The sequence below is a fragment of the Dama dama genome, chromosome 5 (genome assembly GCF_033118175.1).
Source record: "Dama dama isolate Ldn47 chromosome 5, ASM3311817v1, whole genome shotgun sequence".
Taxonomy (NCBI): domain Eukaryota; kingdom Metazoa; phylum Chordata; class Mammalia; order Artiodactyla; family Cervidae; genus Dama; species Dama dama.
In genome coordinates this window covers 121,866,056-121,893,838 of record NC_083685.1, presented here as the reverse complement: position 1 = coordinate 121,893,838, position 27,783 = coordinate 121,866,056, and the positions used below count along the sequence as shown (strand labels likewise).

General features: G+C 55.2%; 2 protein-coding genes across 2 annotated transcripts; one reads left to right on the top strand and one right to left on the bottom strand.

The window, feature by feature from the left end:
- Window positions 1–5,022: 5,022 nt before the first annotated feature.
- On the top strand, window positions 5,023–14,419 carry CBX2 (chromobox 2). Its single transcript, XM_061144622.1, has 5 exons — window positions 5,023–5,149; window positions 5,221–5,264; window positions 6,319–6,384; window positions 8,766–8,871; window positions 10,050–14,419. Exons 1-5 carry the CDS (start codon window positions 5,078–5,080, stop codon window positions 11,352–11,354), a joined length of 1,593 nt encoding a protein of 530 aa, XP_061000605.1. The 5' UTR covers window positions 5,023–5,077; the 3' UTR covers window positions 11,355–14,419.
- Window positions 14,420–19,234: 4,815 nt separating this feature from the next.
- On the bottom strand, window positions 19,235–22,824 carry CBX8 (chromobox 8). Its single transcript, XM_061144621.1, has 5 exons — window positions 22,663–22,824; window positions 22,249–22,292; window positions 21,998–22,063; window positions 21,802–21,868; window positions 19,235–21,354 (listed from the first exon to the last, which is right to left on the bottom strand). The coding sequence occupies exons 1-5, from the start codon at window positions 22,729–22,731 to the stop codon at window positions 20,467–20,469; spliced, it is 1,134 nt and encodes a 377-aa protein (XP_061000604.1). The 5' UTR covers window positions 22,732–22,824; the 3' UTR covers window positions 19,235–20,466.
- Window positions 22,825–27,783: the final 4,959 nt, after the last annotated feature.

Sequence of the window (27,783 nt, the reverse complement as noted above, 5' to 3'; positions counted from 1 at the left end):
CTTACTCCTTGGAAAGAAAGTTATGACCAACCTAGATATCATATTAAAAAACAGAGACATTACTTTGCCAACAAAGGTCTGTCTAGTCAAGGCTATGGTTTGTCCAATGGTCATGTATGGATGTGAGAGTTGGACTGTGAAGAAAGCTGAGCGCCGAAGAATTGATGCTTTTGAACTGTGGTGTTGGAGAAGACTCTTGAGAGTCCCTTGGACTGGAAGGAGATCCAACCAGTCCATCCTGAAGGAGATCAGTCCTGGGTGTTCATTGGAAGGACTGATGCTGAAGCTGAAACTTCAGTACTTTGGCCACCTCATGTGAAGAGTTGACTTATTGGAAAAGACCCTGATGCTGGGAGGGATTGGGGGCAGGAGGAGAAGGGGACGACAGAGGATGAGATGGCTGGATGGTATCACCAACTCGATGGACATGAGTTTGAGTAAACTCCAGGAGTTGGTGATGGACAGGGAGGCCTGGCATGCTACAATTCATGGGTTCGCAAAGAGTCGGACAGGACTGAGCGACTGAACTGAACTGAACCTCTTACAACAGTGTTCCTTAACCTCCCCAGGCCCCAGGATCCAGGTGAGTCCAGTCTGTGCTCCTGTTTAGGGGCCATGCAAATAGTTTAGGGGGCCTGGGGCAAGTCCCAGGTGCTTGAAAGGCTTCAGCCCTGGAGGGCCTACTTTGTGCCTGGCTGCCTCATCACTTCCAGATGTGGCCTGCCCGCCCCCACCAGGCATGTGTAGGAAATGGTAGGAATGGGCTTCATGGCCGCATGACCTGAAGCAATTTAGGATTCCTTCTCCTCCTGTAAAATCAGGACTGGGACAGGCTGCCCTTTGTAAGAAGTGTTCTAAGCACTGTGAGCTGTAGTAGGCCTCTGGGGTCTCCAGGGTCAGGATCTCTGGGGGTGGGGCCCAAAGGTCAATATTTGCATTGTTTGCCCAGGGGATTCTTAGGCAAACTGAAAGCTTGACAACTTCTGCAAGGGCCCTAACTGTGCTTATTTTAACTTGAGTTCTCATACATAAACACTGTGTGTCACATACGTATAATATTTATCCACTGCATATACAGAGTCAGCATCACATAACCCGGCTCGCCTGTAAGTTACTTCCGTCTTGCAAATGTGAGGGGACCTGGTTGGGGGACAATTCAAGATCATGCAATGTATTATATATATCCTGAGTTTCTCCCATGCAGACCATTGAGCATGTATCTGGTGTGGATGGTGTTACTTCTTTCAGTCAACTCTGATTACAGTAACGAGACAGTATTTGTAGAAAAACTAAGAGCTGTTCCAAAACTGTTTTGTAAGACACTGATCTTGTTCAGTCAACAAGAGTGTCTGACTTTTTTGCAACCCCATGGACTGTAGCCTGCCAGGGTCCTCTGTCCATGGGATTTCTCAGGCAAGGATAAGTGGGTTGCCACCTCCTTCCTTCAATCCCAACCCAGGGATTGAACCTGCATCTCTTGTGTCTCCTGCATTGGCAAGCAGGTTCTTTACCATAGATGGTTGATGGTTTAGTCACCAAGTTGTGTCCTACTCTTGCAATCCCACAAACTGTAGTCCGACAGGCTCCCCTGTCCATGACATGTCCCAAGCAAGAATACTGGAGTGGGTTGACATTTCCTTCTCCAGGGAATCTTCCTGACCCAGGTATTGAACCCAGGTCTCCTACATTGCAGGCAGATGCTTTACTGACTGAGCCACCTGGGAATTCCTTTGTAAGATGTTCCCAGTGTTCTTTAGTTTTAACTACCAAAGCTGACAGGTCAAGGGTATTTGCTTCATCTCAATTCCTGACTTTTCCATCAACTTGAGAATAATACTGTCACGTCTGTCATTCACTTCATGCCTCAGTCTCTTTGCTTTCAGATCCATAAGGGCAACATGAAAATATGTAACTTTTCATAGTGGTATTTCTGACATTAATTAGTTAATAATTTTCATTGACACCGTCACTTGCGTTAAAAAAAAAATGGCATTAAATGGAGTATGTATGTTTACCTGTATGTCTGTATTGTTAAATCTTTTTTGTATGTGTTTCAAACATTCTTAGACAGTAAAGCATAAATGGGAATGTAGATAAGTTATTCATGTTCCAGGATTAAGTAAATAATTACTTTCTTAGAAAATACATTTATAGCGCTTGCATTCCTAAGGATGTATACTGCCCAGCACTGTACCACTAGCTGCGCTGTGTTGCGCTCCGCTTAGTCACTCAGTCGTGTCCAACTCTTTGCGACCCCATGGACTGTAGCCCATCAGGCTCCGCTGTCCATGGGGATTCTCCAGGCAAGAATACTACTAGAGTGGGTTGCCATGCCCTCCTCCAGAGGATCTTCTCAACCCAGGAATCGAACCCAGGTCTCCTGAATTGCAGGCAGATTCTTTACCGTCTAAGCCACCAGGGAAGCCCTAACCACTAGTTTATTCGTGGCTATTTAAACTTAAGTTATTTAAAATAAAATAAAGGGACTGGCCTGGCGGTCCAGCAGTTAAGATGCCACGTTTTCAATGTAGTGGGCTCAGGTTCAAGCCCTGTTCATGGAACTAAGATAAAAATTAAAATTAAAACATAATTCCTCAGCAGCACATTTCAAGTGTTCACTAGCCACAGATGGCTGGTGAGTAACACACTGAAGCACACAAACATAAGGCATTTGCAGCATTTCCATCCTCTCTGAAAGTTCTACTAGACAGCACTGTTACAGACTCTATACTATATCCAGTCATGTCTAGATGACAGCAAATGCTGGGGAACCATTTGTTGAATGAACAAGAAAATAATTAGCTCTAATTTGTCTTAGTAATTCTTAAATATGACAGTCAAAACAGAATCAGCTTTAGCCCAAACCCATGTTTTGACACAAGTGGATTAGCTGGAATCATTCCTTGATTCTGCCAACTTCCAGTTTTGTTTTTAAGGAACACTTTACAAATTTTGGATCATACCTCACCCTATTTATCTGAGAATTTAATTCTGGTCAAATCTGTCATATTTGTTTCTCCCAATAAATCACCTAAACATTATTTGACCCAAACTGGGTGGCCCCAGTTGGATAGACAATATATGTATTAAATCTTCCAGGAAATCGATTTTTTCTTTTTCCCCAGTGAGTTGGGGTCAAATTGTAGACAAATTTATCTCTCAGAGGAAGAAAGAATTCTCCTAAGTTTTCTTAAAAAAAAAAAGCAAGCATCCCAGGATACCATATATCATCAAGAGGAAAGTGGAAACTTCCAGGGCAAAAACCTCACACCCAAAATGAATTCTGCAAAGAAATGTGAGTTGAAACTGATCCAGCTATTTGTTGGATTACAATAAATACACCTTTGCATCAGCCCCACAATTTACTGCCTGGCTCCAGAAGATGAGGATACAAAAAGAGCTAGAAATTGTACACAGCTCTCTTTATCCCAGGAGTGCAGGTTTTACCCCCAAAAGATGGGTTCCAGGCTGCAGCTCCTCCAAAGTAAGCAATCAAATCCCACCCCCCAAGCAATCTTCCTCTTCCCCACCTCCTTTGCAAACAATATCTGAGTTTTCAAAATGTTACCCAAGTTCCCTCCAGGATTATCAAAGGACTGTAACCTATTTAACCAAATAAACTGAAGAACATGCCAAAAAAGGAAAGATGGGCTCCTGCAGTTCCAAATTTTCTACAGTAGGCCTTTCCCATTAAAACAGCAACAAAAGTACACTTCTCCTGCAGAATCTTTTATAAATATGGTTTTAATGATCAAAATTACATTGACAGTCTACTGCAACAAGAAACGACTTTTCGATTTGCTCAACAGAGTACATTGCAGCTGCGTCCAAAGGAAAAGCAAAACCAGAAAATGAATTTTGAGTTAAATTGTACTGATGTGAAAAAAGTTAGCACTAATGTATTACTTTATTAACTTTAATAACACTACCTTTATTACTCATTTGACTTGCTCTGATTCAACAGCTAAATGATTTAAAAGGAAAGTTGCTCATGGAACACTGCTCTCAATAGCATAAAAGGGTCACTGCCAAAGATGGCCCTACAGGACTCCAGGGCACCCCTTCCTCTAAACGCGGTCCAGTCTCCTCTCTGTCGCATGCAACTGATCCAACGGATACCCACGGCCAAATCCTAGCGGGCCCATTAATGACTTAGTCCTAGATTAGAACCATCTCCTCAAATTTCGATCCCTTCCCCCCCACGTTCATTTTCTTAAAATTATGAAACAAAATATTTAAAAGGTGCAGTTGCTTTCCCGATACATGCGCCCTAAAACTTGGGGGTTGGGTGCCACTCTTAACAAATTAAGAAGGAAGAGCCGTTCGTTTTCAGCTGATTCATTTTCCTCTGCTGGCTTTGCGGGGGAAAGTTGGGCTGCTCCGTTTTTGCTGTTCACCTCTTCCCCTCGTATTTTGTCTCCCATTCCTTCCCCACCCCCTTTCCAGCCCGTTTCGCTCCCGCGCAAAATAGTCCGACCGCTCGAGACCAAGTTCAAAAATGCGGAGGGCACCTGGGCCCTCCGCGCTCCAAGCAGCGCCCCTCGGGGGCAGGGGCAGGAAGCAGCCGCCTTCGCCTCATCCCAACTTCCCCCCATTCGGGCCAGAACAATGGCTTTTTGCCCGGAAAACGAAGTTCGGCGGAGGCCGGGCGCGCCCCGCAGACCAAACGGGACTCGGCCGGTGATCGCCAGGTCAGAAGAAGGGAGGCGCTTCCTTCTTCCCCGCTAGGGACCTGCCCTAGCTCGGTGGACCCCCGCGCGCCACCCGTGCCCCCGGCCCAGCCAGACGAAGCGCGCGCGGGACCCCCGCCCCGGGCGCGAAGCCGAGCCCGCCGTGAACAATGCGCGCCCCGCCTCCTGGCACCGCCCCCGCGCGCTCATTGGCCCACTCCGGAACAGGGCGGCCCGCGGGGGCGGGTGGCGGGCTGGGGCGCGCGGGGTGCGGCTGCGGTGCGCGTGCGCGGGGCGGGCCTGCGCGGGGCGGGGGCGGTGCTTTGTGTGCAGCCGGCAGGGCGCGCGGCGGCTGTGGCTGTGCGGGCAGCGGCGGGCGCCGCGGTCGGGGCGGGGCGCGCGGCAGCATGGAGGAGCTGAGCAGCGTGGGCGAGCAGGTCTTCGCCGCCGAGTGCATCTTGAGCAAGCGGCTCCGCAAGGTGCGTGCGGCCCGGCCCGCGCCCGCCCGTGCCCGCCCACCCCGGCTCACGCGCCTCTTCTCTCCCTGCAGGGCAAGCTGGAGTACCTGGTCAAGTGGCGCGGCTGGTCCTCCAAGTGAGTCCCCAACAATGCGGTGCCCGTCTTCCCGCCCGCGCCACCTCGGTGTGTGGTGGGAGGGCGGCGTGGGTTCTTCGCCCGCGCCGTCGGGGGGCGTCCGCGCGCCCGGCGGGAAGTTTGCGGGGGCCTCCGCGGGCTTCTCGGGTTTGGCGGTTAGGGGACGCCCAGCGTGCGCGGGGTGCCCTTTGTTTACAAGTCCGCGGGGCGCGGGGCTGGGCGGCCTCCCCGGAACCCCCTCCGGCCCGCCCCGCTCCGGTCCGGGCTCCCGGGCCGCCTCTCCCCACGCCCGGCCCGCGCCCCTCCGGCGCCGCGCGTTCCTCCCGCGCCCATTTGTTGCATGCGTCCCCGCCCGCCTCAGCAGTCCCCGCGGGACTCCAGCCCCCCTCCTCTAGTCCGTATTTTCCCCGGCTGTAACCTGAGCTTTCTATTCATGGATGTAGGGCTTCTCTTTTTTTTTCCCCCTCTTAATGGAAGGGAGGGAACTTGGCATCCCGGAAGGGGCTGTATTTACAGGCGATTCGCGCAGACCCAGTTCCCCATTCTTCCCGGACCCCACTTTTCTTTCTTTGCTTTCCCCTCCGGGTGCCCCGGCCGGTGTTGGCCTTAACGCCAGCAACATTGTTCTTAATCCTTGGGCTGCGTTTCTGTGCCCCTAAGCGTCTCCCTCTCTGCATCCTGCGGGAAGGAGCCTTCCCTTCCCTCCCTGGCTCCGGGCCAGGGTTTGGGGTCTTCCCTTTCTGCAACTTTCCATTTTATTGGGATTTGTTTTCCTCCTGTGGGAGGCTGTAGAGTTCTCCTGAGGCCGGGTGTTAATTGGGGGTGGAGGCAATGGTTTCCCTTTGAGTTTGAGGACAAGGTGTTGGCTTCAGAACTCAGTGTCCCAGGAGTTCATCCTGTCGTGGGTGAGACCTTGGGGGACTCTCCCCAGTACCCCGGTTCCCTGGCTGCCAGCAGGCATCAGGGAACAGTGGGGCAACCCCACTTGGGCTGGTTTAGGAAGTGGTTGGTCGCTGCCTAGAACTTTAAGATGTCCTGTTCTTTGCTTTTCCAGACACAACAGCTGGGAGCCAGAGGAAAATATCCTGGACCCGAGGCTGCTCTTGGCCTTCCAGAAGAAGTGAGAAAGTTAACCAACCTGTGGGAGGGGGAAGCCAGTTGGGGGGACCCTGGCCTGTCACACGGTCGTTCAGGGCAGTGCTGGCTCTCCAGAGTTCCTGGGCTTAGGCTGTGGTTTGAAGTCCTAGGTGAGTCGTCTTTTCCCTCCCTCCCCCCGGAGGGCCAGCACTGTGTCCAGATCTTGGGAATCCCTGAGTAAGTGCTGCTTTTGGTCTTTGTGACAGACTTGCCAAAATGAACCTTCTTGGACATCCTTTGTGAAAAGTTCTGGCTTCTCTTCTTGGCCTTTGCTGTTGACTAGTTTGCAAACAGCCTTAATAAAAACCAGGATGGCAGGTTTGCCCTAAAAAATGCAGACCTGGCCTCCCAGTCCTCATGCATGGATTGAGCAAAAGAAGGCTCACCGGGGGAACAGGAACACACAGCAGAAAGTTATGCCTGCTATGATGTGTCTGGACCAACAGCAGCACATTTACTTTTTTCCTGTGCTGCAAAACAGCTGGTCCCAAGTGAGCACCATGGGGGCCCCCTCACCAGTCTCGGGCTGAATTTGCTTCTGTAATTCAAGATGTCATATCTATTTTTAGGTAGGAGACTTGGGTTAAGAGAAGCCTCTTTGAGATACTCAGGGGAAAGTGTGGCGAGTGGCTTGTGGTGGCATAAGGTTCCACGGAATTCCAGAGCAGGCTGGTGGGTGTAAGGCGTGGGAATTGCCCTATTGGTTGTTGCTGTTTATAGTCTCTAAGTCGTGTCTGACTCTTTTGCGACCCCATGGACTGTAGTCCATCAGGCGTCTCTGTCAATGGGATTTCCCAGGCAAGAATACTGGAGCAAGTTGCCATTTCCTTCTCCAGGGGATCTTCCTGACCCAGGAAGTGAACCCGCATCTCCTGCATTAGCAGATGGAGTCTTTACCACTGAGCCACCAGGGAAACCCCTTGCCCTGTTGGTAGAGGCTGATAAATTAAGTGCCCAAGAGCTTTCTCAGATGGGGTCAGTCCAGCCAGCTGTTCTCTGTTGGTTCAACCTATGTCCACCATTTTTTTTTGCTCTAGCAAGATGTTTTGGGCCTTCTCAGATGGGCCATGGCAATGGGGGGAAAAGTAAGAGATTTCGGTGTGGGTTGAGAGAGAAGACAATGAGCACATGCTTGCCTCGATACCTTTGAAAAAACTTACCAGCAAGCTTGCTGTCTGCTATTTAATTCATAACTCAAGTGCTGTAGGTCCCAAGGGGTGGGAGCTAGTACCTTTTTCTGTAAGTGTCCTGATTGTCCAGAGAGTGTGTGTCTTTCACTTCACTTTTCCTTAAAGCACAACAGGCAAGAACTGAGGTTAGTAGATGTCACAGAGATAGATGCAAGAGTTTAAAAGAACCATGAGGTGCTCTGGTTTACATCACGGGGGAGAGAAAACTGGGAGGTGGGTGCTCTGCCTTGTCCTCTTCACCCCCAGAAATTCTCCCAGAATCTAAGAACTGGTGGTTATTTGCTTGGTGTGGGGATGTGGTCTTTGACTGTCGGGGGAAGTCCAGATTCTGGGCCTGTGGGCACAGGTTAATATGTCAGCAGAGAGCTCCTGTCCTTTTAGGAGACCGGCTGGGGCTGCTCTGAGAGATCACCTTACAGGCGCCAATGAGATGGTGTTTGCCCATTTTAATTACCAGGAAACTACTTCAGATAGAGCCTCTTCCCCTGGGGTAGCCTGGAATTCATGCTTTCAGGGTTGTGGGTGGGGGTGGCTCTTTTGGCCCTCTGACCCCAAGTCATGGAGCTAGTTAACACTGTCCCGCCTTGAGCCCCAGCCACCATACAGTCAGATGCCGCCAGTACTTCCATCAGAGCAGAGTCTAGCAACAGAAAGAACTTAGGAAAAGGAAACAGGGAAAGAAATATGTGCTTGGGCACTGGCTCTGGGTAAGACTGTGGGGAAGAGGGCCCCTTGGTTACCCCGGTGCTCCCATGACTGAGATTTTATGCAGGAGGTAGAGAAATGGGGAGTGGAGGGCAGTGGTCCTCACCTCCCTGGCCCTGGACTCTCTTGTTTGGATTGAGAAAGTTGGACCACATGACCATGAAGGCTCCTTCTAGTGGCGTTGTAGAATTTCTGCTGGACTATCTCCCTGCAGGTTTGCACAAGGTTGTTTTAAGAGGAGTCAGAGAAAACTGGGAATAATTGCTTTCCTAGCTTTGCTTGAATTTCTTGATTTGTCTTTACTGAAACGTAAATGAAACAAATCTGCACCTCTGACTTGGATGTGTTCATTAACAGGGTATGTTTTTGCAGGGAAACTGGTGATAAGCTACCTGGGGGGATTTGAAACCTTAGGGTTCCAGGATAGCCGAAGGAAAAGTATGTGACTCTGATTGCTGATTGTCTTCAGGGAACACGAGAAGGAGGTGCAGAACCGGAAGAGAGGCAAGCGGCCGAGGGGCAGGCCAAGGAAGCACACTGTGATGTCCTCCTGTAGCCGACACTCCAAGCTCAAGGTGGGTGGCTGCTGCCCTGGATTTGGCGGCTTACCCCCAAGTGCTGGCTTTCTGCCAGCCCAGTGAAAAGTGGTGGCAGGAGTGTTTCGGGCTTGGGGGAAGGAGGCCAGCTGGCATCTCCAAGTCTTTGCCTTGCTCAGAAGACCTTGGCTCTGCTTCCCTCTGGACTGCCACTCTGAGGGTCTGCCAGCAGGGGGCAACAGTGAACCTCAATTCTCCACCTCCTGCCCTGTCCCTCTGGGGTTACTGAGCACCACCCCCACCCCAGCTGGTTTCCTACTCCAGTGAGGTCCACTCTGTGCTACTTTCTCACCTCCAGTGGCTTACGAGGAACCAAATACAGAACATGTGTATACAGTAGGTGCTCATAGGTATGCCAAGTAGGCACAGCTAAAAGTTGCGCACATACCTGGGCTCCATGGCACAGCTGCAAGAACAGATGTGTCTTTGATTTCTCTCTTGAAGGCACTGCCTTCCAGGCCTGAACGCACACATTGGCTTGAGAAGCAGCAGCAAGGTGGGAAGCCGGCCAGGCAAGGAGGCCCCAGACTCCCTGGGTTTGATTCCATCATCCCCAGTTCGGGGCAGAAGAGCTTTGTGGCTAAGAGCAGGTGTTGACTCTGTCTCCTTAAAGCACCCCTTTTGCACAGGGACCTGAGAACCAGGAAGGTGTGTCAAATTAGTGTTTGGGTTGACACCCAGATGATGTGGAGGGCAGTGGTTTGTTTTCCTGTGTGCTGGAAGGGTCTGAAGGGATCATCTTTGGAAATGGAGAGATTGAAGCAAGATGTCCTGGTCGCAGAGCCCTTGCACATACTGCTTCACTCCACCCTGCCCCTCTGAGACATGTGAATCATGCTGTTATGAATTTCCCTGTGCCAGGTGTCTGCCAAGGGCTGGGAGCTTCTCACAGGCCCCTGGAAGGCCCAGGGCCCAGTGTCGGCCTGCGAATGTTTCTGTCCATCACTAGGGCTTTTCTTTGTGAGCCACCTGTTTTTCTTTGTTCTGTTTCACTTCTAACTGCATTGCTTAGTACATCAGAACCAGACAGTGAGATCGCACCTTCTTGGCCACCTCTCTGGTCAGGAAGCCGCAGGAGAGGCTTGGCTCCAAGGTGTCCAATGAATGCCCCTGGAGACCAGGCTTTAGAAGTGACACCTCATCCTTTGTCATTGCAGGAATCTGACGCCCCTTCCAAATCTAAATCCAGCAGCTCTTCCTCTTCCTCCACGTCCTCCTCTTCCTCCTCAGAGGAAGAGGAGGACAGCGACCTAGACGCCAAGAGGGGCCCACGGGGCCGCGAGACTCACCCAGTGCCTCAGAAGAAGGCCCAGATCCTGGTAGCCAAGCCTGAACTGAAGGACCCCATCCGGAAGAAGCGGGGCCGGAAGCCCCTGCCCCCGGAGCAGAAGGCGGCCCGGAGGCCTGTGAGCCTGGCCAAGGTGCTAAAGACGGCCCGGAAGGACCTGGGGGCACCCGCGGGCAAGCTGCCCCCTCCACTCAGCACCCCCGTGGCCGGCCTGGCGGCCCTGAAGGCCCATGCCAAGGAGGCTTGCAGTGGCCCCAGTGCCATGGCCACCCCAGAGAACTTGGCCAGCCTGATGAAGGGCATGGCCGGCAGCCCCAGCCGTGGGGGCATCAGCTGGCAGAGCTCCATCGTGCACTACATGAACCGGATGAGCCAGAGCCAGGCCCAGGCTGCCGGCAGACTGGCCCTCAGGGCCCCAGCGACCAGCAAGTGCAGCCTCGGGCTGGACCTCAAGATGAGGACGCAGAAGGGGGAGCTGGGGATAAGCCCCCCGGGAAGCAAAGTCCCAAAGGCCCCGAGTGGAGCTGTGGAGCAGAAAACGGGGAGCACAGGAGGACCCCCGCACATCCACAGTGGCAGCAAGGTCCTTGCTGGGTGCCTGGGCCCCCAGCCTGCACCCACCCAGGAGCTAAGTCTCCAGGTCTTGGACTTACAGAGTGTCAAGAATGGCACACCAGCGGGGAGCATGGTTGCCCGCCACGCCCCAGCCACCAAGGGCATTCCTGCCACCAACCCAGCCACTGGGAAGGGTGCTGGGGGCGGCCCCACTGCAGGAAGTGGGACTGGCCTGCCCACCGACACCAGCAAGGGTGAGAAGCTGGCCTCCAGGGCGGCCGCCGTGCCCACCCCTGCAGGCAAGAGGGACTGTGGGAAGGGCAGCACGGCCCCTGTGCAGGAGGGCCACCCGACGTCAGGAGAAGCGCGGAAGACAGCCGCGCTTTCTGAGATGAGTACAGGTGAGGAGAACAGCAGCTCCGACTCGGACCCTGACTCGGCCTCCCTGCCCAGCGCCGGGCAGAACCTCTCCGTGTCTGTCCAGACCAGCCAGGACTGGAAACCCACCCGCAGCCTCATCGAGCACGTCTTTGTCACTGACGTCACCGCCAACCTCATCACCGTCACAGTGAAGGAGTCTCCCACCAGCGTGGGCTTCTTCAACCTGAGACATTACTGACGCCGCCTGGCTGCCCCGGCTTCCCTGCCCGTCTCTGGCCTCTGGCTTTGCTTTGATATGTGGCTCGCATCCCAAATCCTCTCCAGGGGCCGGTGGCCTCCTTCAAGGGCAGGCTTGAGTGGGAACTCCCCTGGACCCGGCCTTCCCTGTGACTTTAGCAGAGGAGGCACCATGATGCCTTGCTGCCTGGCCTTTACCCTTGTTCCTACCTCTGGGCCTTTGCATTGCTCCCCTTTTGCCTCAGGAAGTCTGGGTGGCTGCCTGGGGCTCAGTGAAATGTTCCCAAGAGCATCCTGTGTTTCTTAAGCCCAACCACGTTTGCTATTTGAACTGCCTTCGTGGTCTGTGATGACAGCGGTAGTCAGCTTGCCTCCCCGTGTACCCTGGGCACGGGTGTTAAGAGGAGGGGTCTTCTCCAGGTCCAGCTTGGCTGTTCTGGCCAGTGGCTGGAAGAGAGGGTTGCTTAAGGCTGCAGGGAGGTAAGGCCTGGGGGCTGCCGCTCCTGGGAGGACTCTGCTCAGGGTGTGGGAGGAGCGGGGAAGGGGGAATGCTGGTCAGAACCCCCCACTCAGCACAATGCCTGAGCCGGCAAGGGTGAGGACACTGTTGGCCTCCTTGTCTCTGCTCTCACCTCGGAAAGCTGAGGGCTTGTGGCTTTAACGTTAGCCATCAGGCGTGGCAGTTGGGATCAGGAACCCTAGAGAGGTCGGTGTGGGTGCTGTCTCATGCTGATTCAGAGTAACAGCTGCAGCCCCCACATGTTGACCCAGAGTCCAACACGGGCAGGGAGGGGACTGGTCTCAGAGCTGTTCAGCCCAAACCTCCCAAGCTTGGGGGACAGGAGAAGGATGTCCTTCCACTGCCCTTCTTTCTGCCACCTGGAACAAGGACTGCCTTAGTCCTAATCGTGGCCCCACAAACTGGGCTATGTGGGCAGCTGCTGGAAGTAGGCTTCCCTTCCCCTGCGCTGGCTTCCCTCACTTCCCACTTACCTCCCCTGACAATCCCCCCCACCACCGCACCTCGGGGGGTTCCATGTTCTCTTTCCCAGCTGAGAAGCTGTATCTGTACCATTTGGGAAGTGGGACAAATCTGAGTGGTCCACCTGGCAGAGTGTCTCCAGAAAGGCCAGAGCTGCCAGCCCGACTGCCTCCCTAGAGATGGCTGAGTCCAGAAGTGGTCTTGGCAATTCCAGCCAACAACAGAATTGCTGTTACTGACTTGGGGCAGAGAGGTGCATCAGTGAGTGGAGTCACTGGTCTTTGATGCCAAAAAGAGAAGTGGGAATGCAGGGAACTTTATTTCTGCTTCAATTACCAGTTAACATCAGCCAGCAGGTGTTGTTCCCATAACCCTCAGGGCAGGGGACACAGTGGGCTCTAGTGTCTGAGGGTAGGCCTTCCAGGACTCCAGTCCCCCCAGTCCCTCACCCTCCACGCCAAATAGCAAGATACGGCTTTTGTGTAGCCAAATCAATTTCAGCAGTGTGCCTTTGGGGACGGATCCATATCCAAGACCTGGTTGAGGGATGTCCAGATGCAGTTTCTGACTCGTGGGTGATAGCCATGCTATCTGCAGTTGGAATGGTGCCCATTTGGGCAGACCCGAGGGCTGGGGGTCCCAGACAGCTAGGCTGAAACTGGAAAATGGGCCATAAAGGGGAAGAGTGCCCCCTCCACTACCCCAGCAGGAGATGGAGAGATGCCAGTGCACTGCCCCGTCTGTAAGGAAGGGGTGCCAGCACACTGGGCCCCTGGCACCAGCCTCACTCCTGTCCCCAGATGCCCCTGGGTGTGACTAAAGGGACCTGGGCTGCCTCCCCATCAGAGGAGCTCATAACCTTCAAGTTGTGCTGCCTTAGAGGCTGCAGAGCCAGGCCGGCAGCAGCTCTCCCCTCCCCGCCCTCAGGGCGCCCCCATTCTGGGCTGACTACAAGGCTCCAGCCGCCAGGTCTTCAAACCCCGACCAGGTGCCTTTCTGTTTACCAGCTACTTCAATCCCAAAGTTTGAATCTGTAAACATCTTACTCCCAGCCACTTTGCCTTCTTGCTGTGTTGCATGTTTTTTCTTGGTGCTTGTGAGCCCAAGTGGTTCATGTCTATAAGTGTGAGTGTGTGTATACACACGTGCAGGCGTGACAGCCTTCGCTGAGAGTTGGACAGATGCTCAGAGTTGGTTGTCATGTTTACCAATAAATAAAAGCAGTACTTTTTCATTTGCTGCTGCTGCTGTGTGTGTGTGTGTGTGTGTGTGTGTGTGTGGCTAGGCATTGGTCACACATCTAACTGATTTCTTTATCCTGCAGGGTTTCCTATGCTGAACTGCATCACAGTGTATATTGAGTGTTGTTTTAATCCTGTTTTGTCCGTTTGCTTTTGTATTGGATAGGAAGAGTGGCCAGTCTTGTCTTCTATAGGGGATTTGGCATATTTTTATATATATTTTTTTCATACCAAAAAGAGTGTTCCTTGTTTGGGGTTACACTCAAAATTCTGACCTGACTAAGAGGGCTCTAGGCCTAGAGGTTTCATTAGGAGAGAACTTTGGGGGAGGACCAGAGTTTTGGACCATTGCCAATCACTGGCTTGATTTGTGTTTTTTAATTTAGAAAAAAAAAGCCCAATCATTCATGTATGCCACTTCTAATTACTTTAAACTATGGGTGTTTGTTTGCTTTTTTAAAAGAGAACAAAAGTGGATATGTTATTGCCCTGGGAAACTTAAGATCTTTGTTGAAACAGCACAGCAGCCCAGCCCCCATATTCAGTCAGGACCAACCAGTTAAAAGGAAAAACTTCCCCCAGGAAACTCACAGTGGTTTGGTGGGGGAAGGGTGGGAGGAGAGGAAGGTAGTGCCTAGAGGACCAGATCTTTGCTCACGTGCATCTAAAGATTCTGTGGATTTTCTAGTATTTTTTGGAAAACTAACACTAGCCATAGGTTGCTGATCTTTTTAGATGGATGTTAATTTATTTTGTAGGGGAGAGTTATTAGCAGATGGTGTCAGGGTTTTTGTCTTAACTTTTTGTTAACTCTTAGTATATCAATAAATTGTTAACTTTTCAGCTTGGTGTGTGTCATGAGTGAAACAGCAGTCTCTTCACTTTACCTTTCTTGAGGCAAAATACTTGAATCATGCGGTGAAAAAATTAAGGGCTTTGCAAAAGTCTCAGCCACTCTAACGGGGTCAAAAAAATGTTTTTCTAAGCAAAGGGGTGGGTTTGATTATGAGTCCCTACACCAGAATTTCCCAGAGAGGGCAATTGGACACTGAAGGGGACATTTGGCAATGTTGAGACGATTGTGGTTGTCACAGCTGGGGTGCAGGGGTGAGTGTTATTGCTACTGGCATCTAGTAGATAGAGGCCAAGGATGCTGCAGTATGTCACAAGTCAAACTCACTTTGAGACATCTCCCAGAAACTAATACTTTAAAACAAACCAAAATTTCCACATGTGCATGTGCACACCCCACCCCCAGTATCCAAATGATCCTGTGTTGGAAAGCTACTCAACCCCTTGAATTCACCACATGTGGTAACACTTTAAAAGGACACAGCTATAAAATTCAGGGGAGTAGCCATGAAGCACAAGAAGCTTTGAATCAGTGGTTCCTCTGTGACTCCTAACCCATGGCTCATAATAAAGAGAAGATTTGCTTATTATATAACCTTCCTTGGTCCTTTAAGGTTTGCATTATCCTCAGCATGAATTTATTCATAAATTTCAGCCTCCAGGGAGAAGGAAGCTCCCTTTGAAGTAAAGAGAAGAACTTGGGCCTGGATGTTGGCCACCACTGGTTGAAAGGCTAGCTGGGGCGAAGGCCTGAATGTTTTAGTTCAGGAAGAGATTCCCACTACAAAAATGCTTCTTCCCCCAGCTCTGGCCGGCTCCAGAAAAGCCCTGCGAATTTGAAATCGTTCTTGCGGGGAAGGCGACTGGCATGTTTTCTTTTGTTGTGCCTTCGGAGGCTGGCGTTGTTTTCTTTTGGAGAAGGTGGACAGGGACGACCCTAGCCGTCCTGTCCTCTGGCTTTTGAGGGCAGCAGAAGGGATTGGGGATGTCCAGGAAAGAGCAAGCTAGAAGAGTAACAACCCGCGCGGCACCCGCGAGCCCATTTGTACAGAGCGACAGCCAGACGTGTAGGGGGGGCCCTGACCCACACTGGCCTTTGTTAGTTTCTGCGCTGCTGATCTGATCGCCTAATCCACCGCCTTCCCAGAAGAATGGGCTGGGCTGCCAAGGGGCCCGACCCGGCCCGAGGGCCCGGCCCGCGGCCTCCCTGAGGCTCAGCCCCGCGCCGCTGGATCCAGCACGAGGGTGCCTGGCGGATCCGGCCGCTGGACACCTCCTTCTTCCCTACCTTTGTGGCTGGAGGGCCTGGCCGAAGGGAGGTCGTGGAGGGGGCGCCCACGGTGGCCCACTCTAGAGTACTTTTGGGATGGAGAGACGAGGCGTTCCCTGCTCCGCTGGCGACCCAGAAAGGCATCGCCTCCGGGAGTGGGTGGGCGCCAGTGAGCGGGGTTGAGGCCATCGCCTCTAGAGGGCGCGCGCGACCCGCGAAGATAGGGCCGCTGGCGCTTTGGATGCGCGAGGAATATTCCCCACCCCCGGTTCCGAGCTGCCAAAGGGAACCGAATTGCACGATCCGCCACACAATTGCTCTGAAACACACACACACACCCCCAAAAGTCTCCAAAGTTTCAGGAAGTAAGCCCCGGCCCCAAGCCTCTTTCCTCCTGTCCAGACTCCGAAGGCTGGAGGTAGAGACCGATCAAGCACTGAGACGCCCCCAACTCGAACCCCAGTTGGATTCCAGGCACCCTCTGGCCCTGGGGGATTCTGGGGTGAGAAGAGCGGAAAAGAATATGAGCCCCCCCACCCCCAAGTCCTGGGGCAGGCCTGTTCACTATTGAATCTCCCGCACACAGCCCGGGTCCTCGACTAGGATCTGTACAGTTAAGCATCAAAGAGGAGACCCCAAAAAAAAAACAACAAAAAACAAAAAACCACCAACCCAATGCTCTCTCTCCAAAGAGCCGTAAAAATTCCAGTTCTACCAGTGTGTGTGCTAGGCCAAGCTCCCTGCTGGCTACGGCAGCACTAGATGGCCCTGCCCTTCGGAGGCAGAGGAATGCCTCTGCCCCAGGCAGCATCACAGGCCCAGGCCTCCACACCTGGTGTCTTTCCCAGAGCATCTGCCCACAAAACCCGCTGGAGAAGCACCAGATCAAGGCCAAGGCTGGTGGTGGCCAGACAGCCGGGGAAAGGGGGCAGAGTCGGTGCCCTCCCATCTCCCTGTCTCCCAAAGCAGGAGCCCACTCGGTTGCCCAATGCGGGAGACAGTCTTTGTGGAGACGGGGCAACGGCTTGGCCACCCGCTGGGACCCTCCCCAAGCCACTGCACTCCACTCCCGGCCCTCTGACTCTGCCGGCGTCTCAGCCCCTCACGTCGGAAGACTGACCCATGGCCCTAAGGCCAGGTGCCTGACCGCTCCCTCCCTCCCAGGTCCACATACTGGCCGCAGACTAGAGGAACAACGCGGGAGAGCTCCGGCAGAGGCGCGGTCACCGACTCAATGGGCAAGAGTAGGAGATGCGCCAGCCTACTTGTGCCCACACCCCTCCCTTCCGGTTCTGCCAAGTGTGCCTAGATTTGCGCTTCTCCTGGTGGCGACGTCTGCTAGATCGCTGGGGGGTGAAACTGCGCTCAGTGCGGTGGCCCCTTTGGGGTCCCCAGCGCGGCTCTCCTGTGCAGGCTTCACGACCCCACCCCATTGCTGCAAAGTCTCGGGCCAGGAAAATTTAAGGAACCCCCACCACACCCTGTGCTCTGCGCTACCCCGAACCATTTCTCTCCCAGTATTGGGGCTGTTGCCCCCCCCCCCGGACCAGGGACTGAGAGGCTTGGGGAGGGGGGGTTGGCGGGGGCGGGGGGCGCGGGGCTGCGCCTCGGCAGCTCCGGGTTCACTAATCACATCAGCGAGCTCTGCGCCGGCTCGGAGCAGCCAGTTGCCTAGCAATACCCGCGAACTCAATTCCTCAATCAATAGGCGCGAGGCGCTGCAATTCGGGGAGCGCTGGCAAGGCTAGGTGGATCTGGAGGGCGGGTCCCAGGACAGCACTGGTGAGCAGGCGGGGAAGCCTGAGCAGCCCGGCGCCGAGGCGCGGGGCGTCAGGGACCAGGACATCAGGCCTGGGGGTGGGGTGCGCCGGGGGAGTCCCGCCAGGAGAAATGGGAATCCGGAGGTCGCGCCCATCTCCCCGGTATCCCCGAGTTCTGCCCAGACCGCAGAGAAGTGCAGTCTGTAGGTGAGGAAAGCCAGGACCTTCCCCTTTAGAAGGCTAAGAAGAGTCACTTACCGCTCCCTCCCAACCCTACTCTTCTGCCCCGCCGGATTGGCAACCCCCCAGCTGGGGAATGGCCTACTGGAAACAGAATCGTCCAGGGCCGACAGGGGCGAGAGAGGCGGGTGGGATGGGTCATGAGCGAGGAGGGAAGGGTCCTCTCCTCCCGGGGCGCCTGTTCCCTCTTCTCGAGGCCCGGAAAAAAGGAACAAAACCCGAGACACGTCTCTATTTACAAAGTATGTATTTAAACACGTAAAAAGCGGTATTGGATACAGACATTCACAACCGCAGAAGATACGTGCCAAGCTTCACTCGAGCTGAGGCGGAGATCGATTCGAGATTTGTACAAATCTTAGAATTAAATAAACCCAACACCCGCACATCTCGTGCGGTTGCAGACGCCCAGCCCCGCGGCCCCTGCCCTGCCCTGCCCACCCACCCCCAGGTCAGCGTCGCAAGAGCGAGCAAAGGAGACACGCGGACGGCCACAGACAGACAACAGGACAGATAGGCGGTAGGGCAGAACCAGGCTGGCCGGGGAAGGTCGGAAGGAAGGGGCAAAGTCAGTCCCAAGGGAGGGAGATGAGGGTGAAGGCAGGAAAGGAGGGAGGGAAGGCAGCAGCCAGGTAAAGGCATGGGTCCTGGAGTGACCGTCCACTCGGTAACAGACATGTCCCTTCAATGAAATTTCATCTGAAAATAGCGTCGATATTTAAATAGATACACTTGGTCAACGGCGCTTCTTTATACAAAGTCTAAAATACCAGTTTTACAAATGTGAGCAGATAAAAATCCCTATTCCACGGGCTTTTTATAGGCGCAATTTGATAATTAAAAAAGAAAAATCAGGTACTCCGTCTTCCTGTTTTTATCCCCTCACTTCAAAGGCAAGAAAGTCTGGAGGAGAGAGAGGCTGCGAAGAGGGAGTGGGAATACGGGAGTGCGGAAGAGAAACCAGGCAGGGGTCCCCGCCCAGTCCCCCCAGGATCCAGAAGTTTCCCCCTCAGTCCCGGCTCCCCGCCTGTCTCGCCGGGAGTCTGTGCTTCCTCCCAAAGCGCCGGGCCCCCTCGCCCCTCCCTCCACTAGCAATGGGAAGTTAGATTCCCTCTGGCCCTTTAAGGGTGGGGGAGGGCGAGGAGGCCGCAAGACCAGTCCTCGAAGGGACCGGGATGTGAAGGGGGCAGATTTGTGCTTTTGAGTCAAAAGAGGGGCGCGCGTCCTGCGTCCTTGGAACACAGCGTGGTCACGAGTCGGCCGGGGCGGGGGCGTCCCGGGACCCGCCGCCGCGCGCAGGCCTCCCCAGCCGCGCCGGCCGTCTCTTCTCCAACTCCCGCTCCTCCCTCCCCCTCTGGCGGAGTTTGAATGTCGAGTTCAAATAGAGAACACTCCGCGAATCGAAAAGGCCTATAAATTATAGCTTTTGCTTTTAAGAAAGGGGGAAAAAAAAAGAAAAAAGGAAAAGTTCTGATGCGCTCTCTTGGATGGAAACCTCCCCTCGCCCCCTCCTTCCCTCGCCCCGCCAAAGCCGCCAGGGTGCCAGTCCTGCCCAGCTCCGAGTTGGAGCCCAGACCTCCTCCGCACTTCCAGCCGAGCTGCGACCAGGGCCTGGGTGCGAAGCCCCCGCTCCCAGCCGCCCCCCACCCCCGTGGGTCCCCTAGGGTGGGCCTGTCCGGCCCGGCTTTCTCCTGAGAGCTGGCGGCCCGCCCTCCCCGAGGGAAGGGGACTAGTCCAACTCTTCTTGGGAGGTGGGGGTCACCGTCTCTCCTGGAGAAGCTAGAAGATGCGAATAAGAAAAGTCCACCCCCGAACACTTCTCTCGTAAAACAGCAACTGTCTCGAACTCTGGGCACCGACATGCAATCCTCCCAATTTATCCTGGCATTTCGGGAATGTAAACAGATTCGCTGGATTTCTTTTCTTTCTGTGGAGTAAGGAAAGGAATCGAGGGAACTGGGAGATTTTGTCCACATGACATACCTACGATCCGATCTGCGTGTACAACACACACATCTCCCATAAAGTGCTTTTCCTGGTGTGGTCCTGGGGGGACTCTGCTGCTCCCCACCCACCCGCAACTTTTTACCTTCAACTTCACACACACAAAAATTACTCCAGTTAAAACTTTGCTTTTCCCCCAACAGATTTCTTAATCTTAAAACATACCAAAAAAAAATATATATATAGGAAAAGGAAAAAGACTGACCCCACCTCCTCCCTTTCTGATTGGGGAGCCAATCTTTTGTTGGCCTGGTCAACCAATGGGAAGAGAGAAAAAAATCCGGGTCCTGCCTTGGTTCCAGAGGTCTGCCCTGGGGCTGTGGGAAAAAAGAGGAGGGGTGAGGTGGGCTGGCTGAGTCCCTCCAGACACCTACAGAGGCCAAGTGCCCAGGTCTTCATCCTCCCTACTGCCCTGGGTGGCTGTCAACCCCCTCCGGCCCCAAACTCAGCCTGTCTTCCCCAACTAAACCACAGTCTCTCTCTCTCCTTGTTTAAATAAAACAACTTCAAGAGTTGAAATATATATATTTAGATATTTTTCTTAAATAACATATTTACATCTAATAGAAAATATAACTCTAGAGATAATCTTTCCAACCAAAACTGAGGGGGAGGGATGAAAGGAAAGGGGTTGTGTGAAGGTGGGGACCGGACAGGGCCAGCCAGAAGGCCGCCTCCCCACCCAGAAATAAAAAGCATTATGCCAAGTTTGCACTCTCACTCTCTCTCCTGCTCCCTGGTCTTGGGATCACCCACCCAGATATTCATCTTTTCTCTTTAAAAAACCCTTGGTCCGTGTTACTTTCCTTAATGGTGACGGTCAAAAAGTTTGAGGTCACATCGGTGACTACCACCTTCTCCAAGTTGGTCAGAGAAGGGCTCCAGGATTCTTCCTCTGGGTCCCCCAGGATTCTGGCCACTGGGATTCTGGCGATGAGGGAGGGCCTTCCCCCTTGCGCCCCCATGTCCCGATACAAGCCCCCCACAGAGCCAGGGGTGCCTGAGCCATGCCTGACCCGGGGGCCACCAGGGTCCAGGGTGCCCTGGCCTTTGGCCTCCAGGAAGGCAGCCCTGTGCTTTATGACCCTGGCTGGAAAGGTGTCCACAGCCAGCTTGCCTGTGGCATCAGTGGGGCTAGGGCTGGCCACACCACACTGGGCCAGGTCCGAGTCCTGCCTTCGAGCCAGCTGGATCACGCTGTGGCCAGCTGGGAACTTTCCTGCCCCGGAAGCAGTATCGTCCAGCTTCCTGCCCTTGAGGTAATCTCCGAGGCCATCACTGGGTTCTCCCAAGGGCCTTTGTGAGGGGTCTAGGAGCTCTTTCCGGGGCTTTGGACCTCGCTTCTTGGAGCTGTCACCTGGCGAGCTGGGTTTGTCATCTGCACGGCTGGTGCCCCGTTCACGCTCCCGCTCTCGTTCCCTCTCCCTCTCTCGATCCCGGTCGCGCTCGCGGTCCCGAGGGGGCTCCACTCGGCAGGTGCTGCTGGTGCTGCTGCTGCTTCCCGGTGGGGAAAGACCCATGTTCCGAAGGCCCTCACGGGACCGGGAAGTAGAGGCCAGTTCTTGGGGTGAGCGGCCTGGGTAGGGGATCCGAATGCCTCTGGCCGAGTCACTTCGGAACTCGTATGTTTTGGCTTTTGCCTTGGCCTGGGCCTTCAAGAAAAGAGGGTAGTGTCAAGAACCGAGCAGGGCCCTTGCCCCGCCCCCACCTCCTCGACCCCTCTTCCAGCCCCAGCCTCCCAGGGTCACCCTCTGATGCCATGGAATTCCCATATGGGTAGGGGTGAAGTGTAGGGGTAGCACTTTGTCTGGAAGCAAAGGGGTAGAAGATTTGTCTGGAAGCAGTCATTTGTACAAGCACCCTTCTTATATTTAATTATGTCTATTTGAAATGGTTGAGGGGGTCTGATAAAGGAATTCTAATTTGGTTAAGCCCCTCCTCTCAGATTCCCTTAGCGGTGAAGTGACTTGGTGACAGCCTGTCTAGGGACTCCCTCCTGGATTACAAACAGCACACCCGATTGGTTCATAACTCCTCATGGCCTGCTTCCCACAAACTGACAGAACACTGATGCCCACCATTGGACATTGTCACCCTACCTTGAGCAGGAAGGTTTTGGGTTTGGGTCCTCTTTTTTTGGGGCCATACAGCTCCATCTCTCGCTCCCTGCAGAAAGGAAGGAGGGGGGAAAGGGGGTGCGTGAGTGAAGAAACCAAGTGCGCCTCCAGTTGAGGCTGGACAGGAGCCACCCTTCGTGTTTCTAAGTGAGAAGCTGAAGCCTGGAAGGGCCTGTACCTTTCCTCAAAGGCTGCGAGCAGGCGAGCATCCAGGATGTTTTCTTCGGGTTCCCATGTGCTGTACCTAAAGGAAATCAGGAAGAAGTGGGCGTCAGTCCTGGGAGCAGAGAAAGAACCGCTGGTGTGTATGTGTATGTCTGTAACTTTTCTTGTTGCATTGTATTGTATTTCAATGTAAAGGGAAAAAGGGGAAGAAAGAAAGCTCCGGAATAACAGTCTGGGGTTGAGAATTGCACAGAACCTACTTACTTCTGCGACCAGCCCTTCCATTTCACGAGGTATTCCATGCGTCCCTGAAGATGCAAAAAGGAAATTGTGTGTGCACGGGGAAAAATGCATGACGGGGACACGAGAAATACATGCAAAAAATGCATGCACCGAATGAATGCACTAAATCCCACCGCGAAAGGCACGCGCCCGCTGCATCACCCCCTGCACGAAACGCTGCACACAGTGCATGCACCGGCATTCATTCCCCCCACCCCGCCCCCCACCCATGCAATCTGTGCATCGCTGCAAGTCTAAGGAAAGCGCTTGGGCTCAGAGCCGCCGCCGCGGCCGCGGCCGCTGCTGGGACCTGGGGGAAGGGAAGCTGGGTTGCAGGAGGGGGAGGGAACCCGGGCCGGGAGGGGAGGGCTCGGCCCAAGGCCCGGGGGCACCTACTTTCCGGATGCGCCGCTTCAGGAGGGCTTCGGCCGCGAACACCCGCTCCCCCACCGCTGAAAGCTCCATGTTGACTCGGCGCTTCCCCCCTTGGCCGCTTCCAGGAGCAGAAAAGCAGCAGCCAGCGCACGACAGACCATAATACTCTCCCGCTGACGTCAGTTCTCCTCCCCCCTCCCGCGCGCTCGCTCCCTCCCTGCCCCCTCCCTCTCGCAGCTCCCTCCTCCCCGCTCGCCCCGCGCTTCCTCCCGCCCCACGTGTTGCTAACGACGTTGCTAAAGCCGAGCGGCCAGAGCCAGCTCTCCCGCACTCTGATTGGGCGAACTCCGGGCCACGCCCCTCTCGCTTTCTCCCCCGCGTTGCTACGTGACCCGCGTTCCAATCGCCAGGGGGCGGAGTCCGAGGCGCACCGGAGACAGAGAGCGAGGGGGGTGGGGCCGCCGCCGGAAGTTGCGTAGCGTGGAGGCGGGCTCGGCCGCTGTCAGTCTGTCGGGCTGGCAGGGGGGCCGTCCACCCTCCGTCCCCGCCGGGGCCCCCTCCCCCGCCGCCAAGATGTCCCCCCGTTGCTCAGCGTCCCCCACAGCTCTCGCTGGGACGCTGGCGGCGGTGTCAGCCAGGCCCCGCCCCTTTGGCGACCCCCAACCCGCCCCACCCCCACCGCCAGGACTCGCGCTGTTCCCTCCCTCCGCCGCCGCCCGCGCGGCACAATGCACAATGCACAGGTGCTGGGGCGCCGCGGGCCGCGCCCGAACCCCCTAGTGCCGGCGACGCGCTCCTCGCCAGCTTTCCCACCCGGCCCCCTCCCCCCGGTTTGCACACCCGACCCTCGGTCTCCATGGCAACGGCCTGCCCCCGCTGCCGCCAGCCCCATCCCGCTAACAAATCAATGTGCCTGTGTCTCCTTCTCCGGTCGCGCAACCCTGCCCTCGGCCACCCTCCGGGCCCTGCGAGCCGAGCTGGGCTCGAGCGCTCGCCCCCAGCTTGGAGGCCGAATGCAGACCCAGTGGCGGCCCGCCGTTGCCGCCCGACTCTTCCCGCACCCCAGGATCCAATGGGGGAGTTCGCGCGCCTTCTTCCTGCCCCCTCCCCGACCTGTCCCCGACACCCGCAGCCACCTGCCCCTGCCGCCAGCCCGCGTTGCTGTTCCACGCCAGTCCCTGGCCCCAAGTGTAGCTAGCCCCAGCCCAGCCGCTCCTTGCCCCAGGCCGGGGTATGTTGGGGAGGGCATGGACGACCATCAAAGCAGAGTCTGGAGCTTGGCTGGGGTTGGGGAGCGCGACTGGGGGAGCTCCCTGCTTCACCCGTACCCGGGCAACCCGCTGGGCCTGTGCCTCACTCTTCCTGTTGGCAGCTCGTCCCAATGCGCGTGGCAGACACTGCGAGAAAACCCGGGGAGCCTCACAGCGTCCACTGAAGGTTGACGAAGAGGGGCGAAGGTGGCAGGGTCCAGGAAAGGGGGTGAGGACCGGGTCCCGCGTGCCAGGCGTTTGCACACACGCATACTGCACGCTCCTGCTCAGCTCGCGGTGACCCGTGGCTGGGGTGGCAGCGACAGAGACAGAAGCCCCAGTCTGGGCCCAGCAATTCCCGACCTTTTTCTCTTACCGCCCAAGCTGCAAGTAACAGCACCCACTCCTCGGAACCCACGATTTAGTTAAAACATCGGTGATAAACTTGACTGGAAGCAGTTTCCCTTGGCGAGGGATGTGGTGGAAGAAAGAGAGAAAAAAAGGAGAACAAGAGAAAGGAGGAAAGGCGAGCCAAGGAGTCTGACTCGAAAGGGCAGGAAGCCCAGAGCGGAAAACCGGCCTCCTGTCCAAAGTTAGGTGCGCGACGGGTGCGGCGCGGTCCTGGGTGCGCGGGACGGGAGAGATTCCCGCCCCCACTCTTACCCTCCCACTCCCGCACTCCCCGCCCCCACCCTTGGAAACGGGGCGGGGGTCCAGATTTTGGCCTTGCTCAAACTTTACAAGGTGAGCTCTGGGTGAACAGTCTCATCTCTCTGGCCGTTCGGTCTTAACGAACAGCGAGTTGGCGACGCTTAGATAGCCCTGGCGACCCGCGCGGGCTGCCCGCGAGAGGCCGCCGACGGCCGGGTCCTTAATCATAAAAAGTCATTCCCGGTAACAAATAGTTTCGTTGGCCGGTGCCAGCGATACAGCTGTTTCTGTTTAAGCTTAAATACTTTCCAACAGTTTGGGCAGTAAAAATAAAGTCGGCCTCAGCCGCCTGTAAGTGTCTGGTTTCCCCGCCCAGAGAAAGCCCACCCTCCGCCCTGGGCCCGGGTCGCTGTGCACTCCCCGCCCGCAGCCTCTTGGAATTCGCTGCCCGCTGTGGGCTACGGCTGCCCGGCTGTGCCAGCCACGCACCGGTCTCTTGAATTCCCCGGGCAGCCTCAGGGCCACCTTGGAGCCGGAAGGAGGGAGCCTGTCCCGAACTAGCTGGAGGAACGGAGGGGCTTCGCCACCGCCCCCCTCACCCCCGTCCTTCCCCCACCCCTCGCGAGTCGGCCCGCGCCCGCAAAGAGTGGTCGTTTCCCTTCTGATAGGGTTTCTGGAGCGCTGTTCCCGCGAGCTGTGTTTGCGTTGGGTGCCTTTACAGACCCGGAGTTTGCACGAGGCGTGCAGAGGTCGATGGTTTCAGTTTCACGCTGAAAAAGTTAGCTCAGCTCCTCCCTCCCTGTCTTTCTCTTCTTTCCTCCTTTTCCCCTCCATCCCTCCCTCTCTTCCTTCCTTCTTTCCTTTCTTTCTTCCTTCGTACCTCTCTCACTCCCTTTTCTTTCTTCTTTGCTTAAGCGCCTCCGAAGCTTCAAGTGGGAAATGAAAACCCTGGCGCTGTTGTGCACGGCCCCTCCTCCAGAGGGTATTTAGTAATTTTTTTTTTTTTTTTTTTTTTGCTTTCCCGCATTATTCTGCCTGTCTTTATGCCTGGTTGTGAAAACACTTGTTCCTGAACAAAATTAGCGCTTTGGAGGTGTCTGAGTTTGCAAACGTCGGGGGTTCCTACAGCGCCCACAGCAAAGGTGGAACTCGATCCTGAAGAAAAGGAGAGGCATAGAATAACCTGAGAACAATCAGACCAAGCCCCGTTCTTGTCCACTGCAGAGAAACTCATTCCCGCGGTGTGGGGGGATAAACCCCAGGTTTGGTGATGGGGGGTGTCTCACTCCTGACTAGCGCACTGCTGCCATCTGTTTGCAAGACAGCAGGATTGGAGAGAGTGTGAACACCGGTCACTGAGTGACCTCGACGCCCTGACAGTTTGGAGACTAAGTGAGGAGTCGGAGAAATGGGCTTGTAGTCTTGGTGCAACCCAGAGCTGGGGCCTCCTTGGTTGGCGAGGGAGGTTGCCTGTACCTGCAATGGAGGGTGCTAGCATTGGGGGTGGATAGAGGCATCCTTCCCGCTGAGTCCCTACCCCTTCTTTCAAAGTAATCAGGCGGTGACACTTAGAAACCAAGGTAAGAAGGAACCCGGCTCCCCACCTTTCTTGGACCTACCTTCCTCATCACTCAACTCTCGCCACCTCCCTTCTTTCCTCCACACAACCTCTTTTATCTTTCAAAGTCCGATAACTTTTTCCCGCGTGCACCCCTGGGTGTAAACAAAACAGTTTCAAAGAACAAGAACCTTCTGCTCTTAATTTCATTGCCCCGCGGTCCTCGGCTGCGGCTGTCAAGTTTGAGTGCGCTGCCACTTCAGTAAATAAGGTAACTGCTTCCTATTACTTTAGCCCCATATGGCTGCAATTTGAGTGTCTTTGGAGACAGTGCGTGTGTCGGAGCGGAGGGCGAGGGGGAGTGAAAGTGGAAATCAAATGCTCTCAGATCGCATTTTTATGAAGGAAATTGTCGGCGATTCTTTTAGCAGTCTTCCCACCACCCCCTAGTTCCGGGGTGAGCTGCCCTGTTCCTTTGTTTGTGGAAATACAGACGCCCGCCCACATCGGGCCACCTGCTTCCCGACCCCCTAGGTCTACTGCCCGATTCTGCACTCGTTTCGGTGAACTGGGCACATGCCTGCCACTTCGCTTCCCGACAAAGTGCTCCCAGAACCTGCTGCCGGTTCTGGAAGCCAGCTCCAGCCCGCGGTCCAGTCTCCGGAAGGTGTCGGGATCCAGTGCCCCGCGCGCCCGCCTCCTTCACCTGAGGGCCGCCCCCAGTTCAGGGCCCTTTTAGGCCGCCCAGTGTCCGCTGCCCGCGGACTCAGCCCCGGGGAGGAGTCCTCGAGGCTGGCGCGGTCCGAGGGGAGGAAAGGGGAAGGGCGACCGGGGTGACGGGCTCGGCTACTGGGTCGCCGGCCAAACCAACAAGCCCCAGCGCGTCCTCTAGCTGGAGGATGCGGTCGGGCCTCGGCTAGTTCACTGGGAGCGTTTCAGCTCTGCGGCTTGGCGGGTGTCGGACCTGCCCGGTCTTGGCCGCGGACGCGGGCGGATTTAGAAATCAACCATTTGCCTCCGGCGCGACGGCAGGGCAGGCTGTGAAGCGAGCACGGGTGGCTCCGAGCGTGGCCGCGTGTGCGGCGATTGCGGCCCGTGGCTTGCCACCAGCAGCCCCTGAGCCCGTCAGGCGTCCTCCGACTCTGCCGCCCCTATGCTTGGACCAGGGCCGGATGCCTCTGGGAAGGCTGTTCGCCCGCTATAGGGGGAAAGGCAGAGGTGATCCAACACCTTGCAAAGAAGTCCCAAAGACTCGACCCGGGACAGGCTGGATGGTGACTGGAGGGAGGCTGCCAAGGTTTCTGGCCTGGAACCTAACTAGAGGTTTCCAGCCTTTAGTCCTTCCCAGAATCAAGAAGTTGCCACCTCTCCTGTCCCATTTTCTTCTTCCGAGTAGACTTTCAATGGGTGTCAGAGAAACACTAGAATAATTTGCAGAGGATACTAAAGGGCTGACCATGCTGCACATTTCTCACAAGCCTGAACATACTCTAGAAGCAACATAACCTTTGACTTCGCCCCCTGAAATCACAGGATGAATGGCAGCCCTACAGGGCAAGCAGCATCTATTGAGCAGCTGCATTATCCCACTTAACATTCACAACAACCAGATGAGAGTAATGCCATAATCCCCATCTTACAGATGAGGAAACTTGAGGCACGGAGAAGCCAAATAACTTGCCC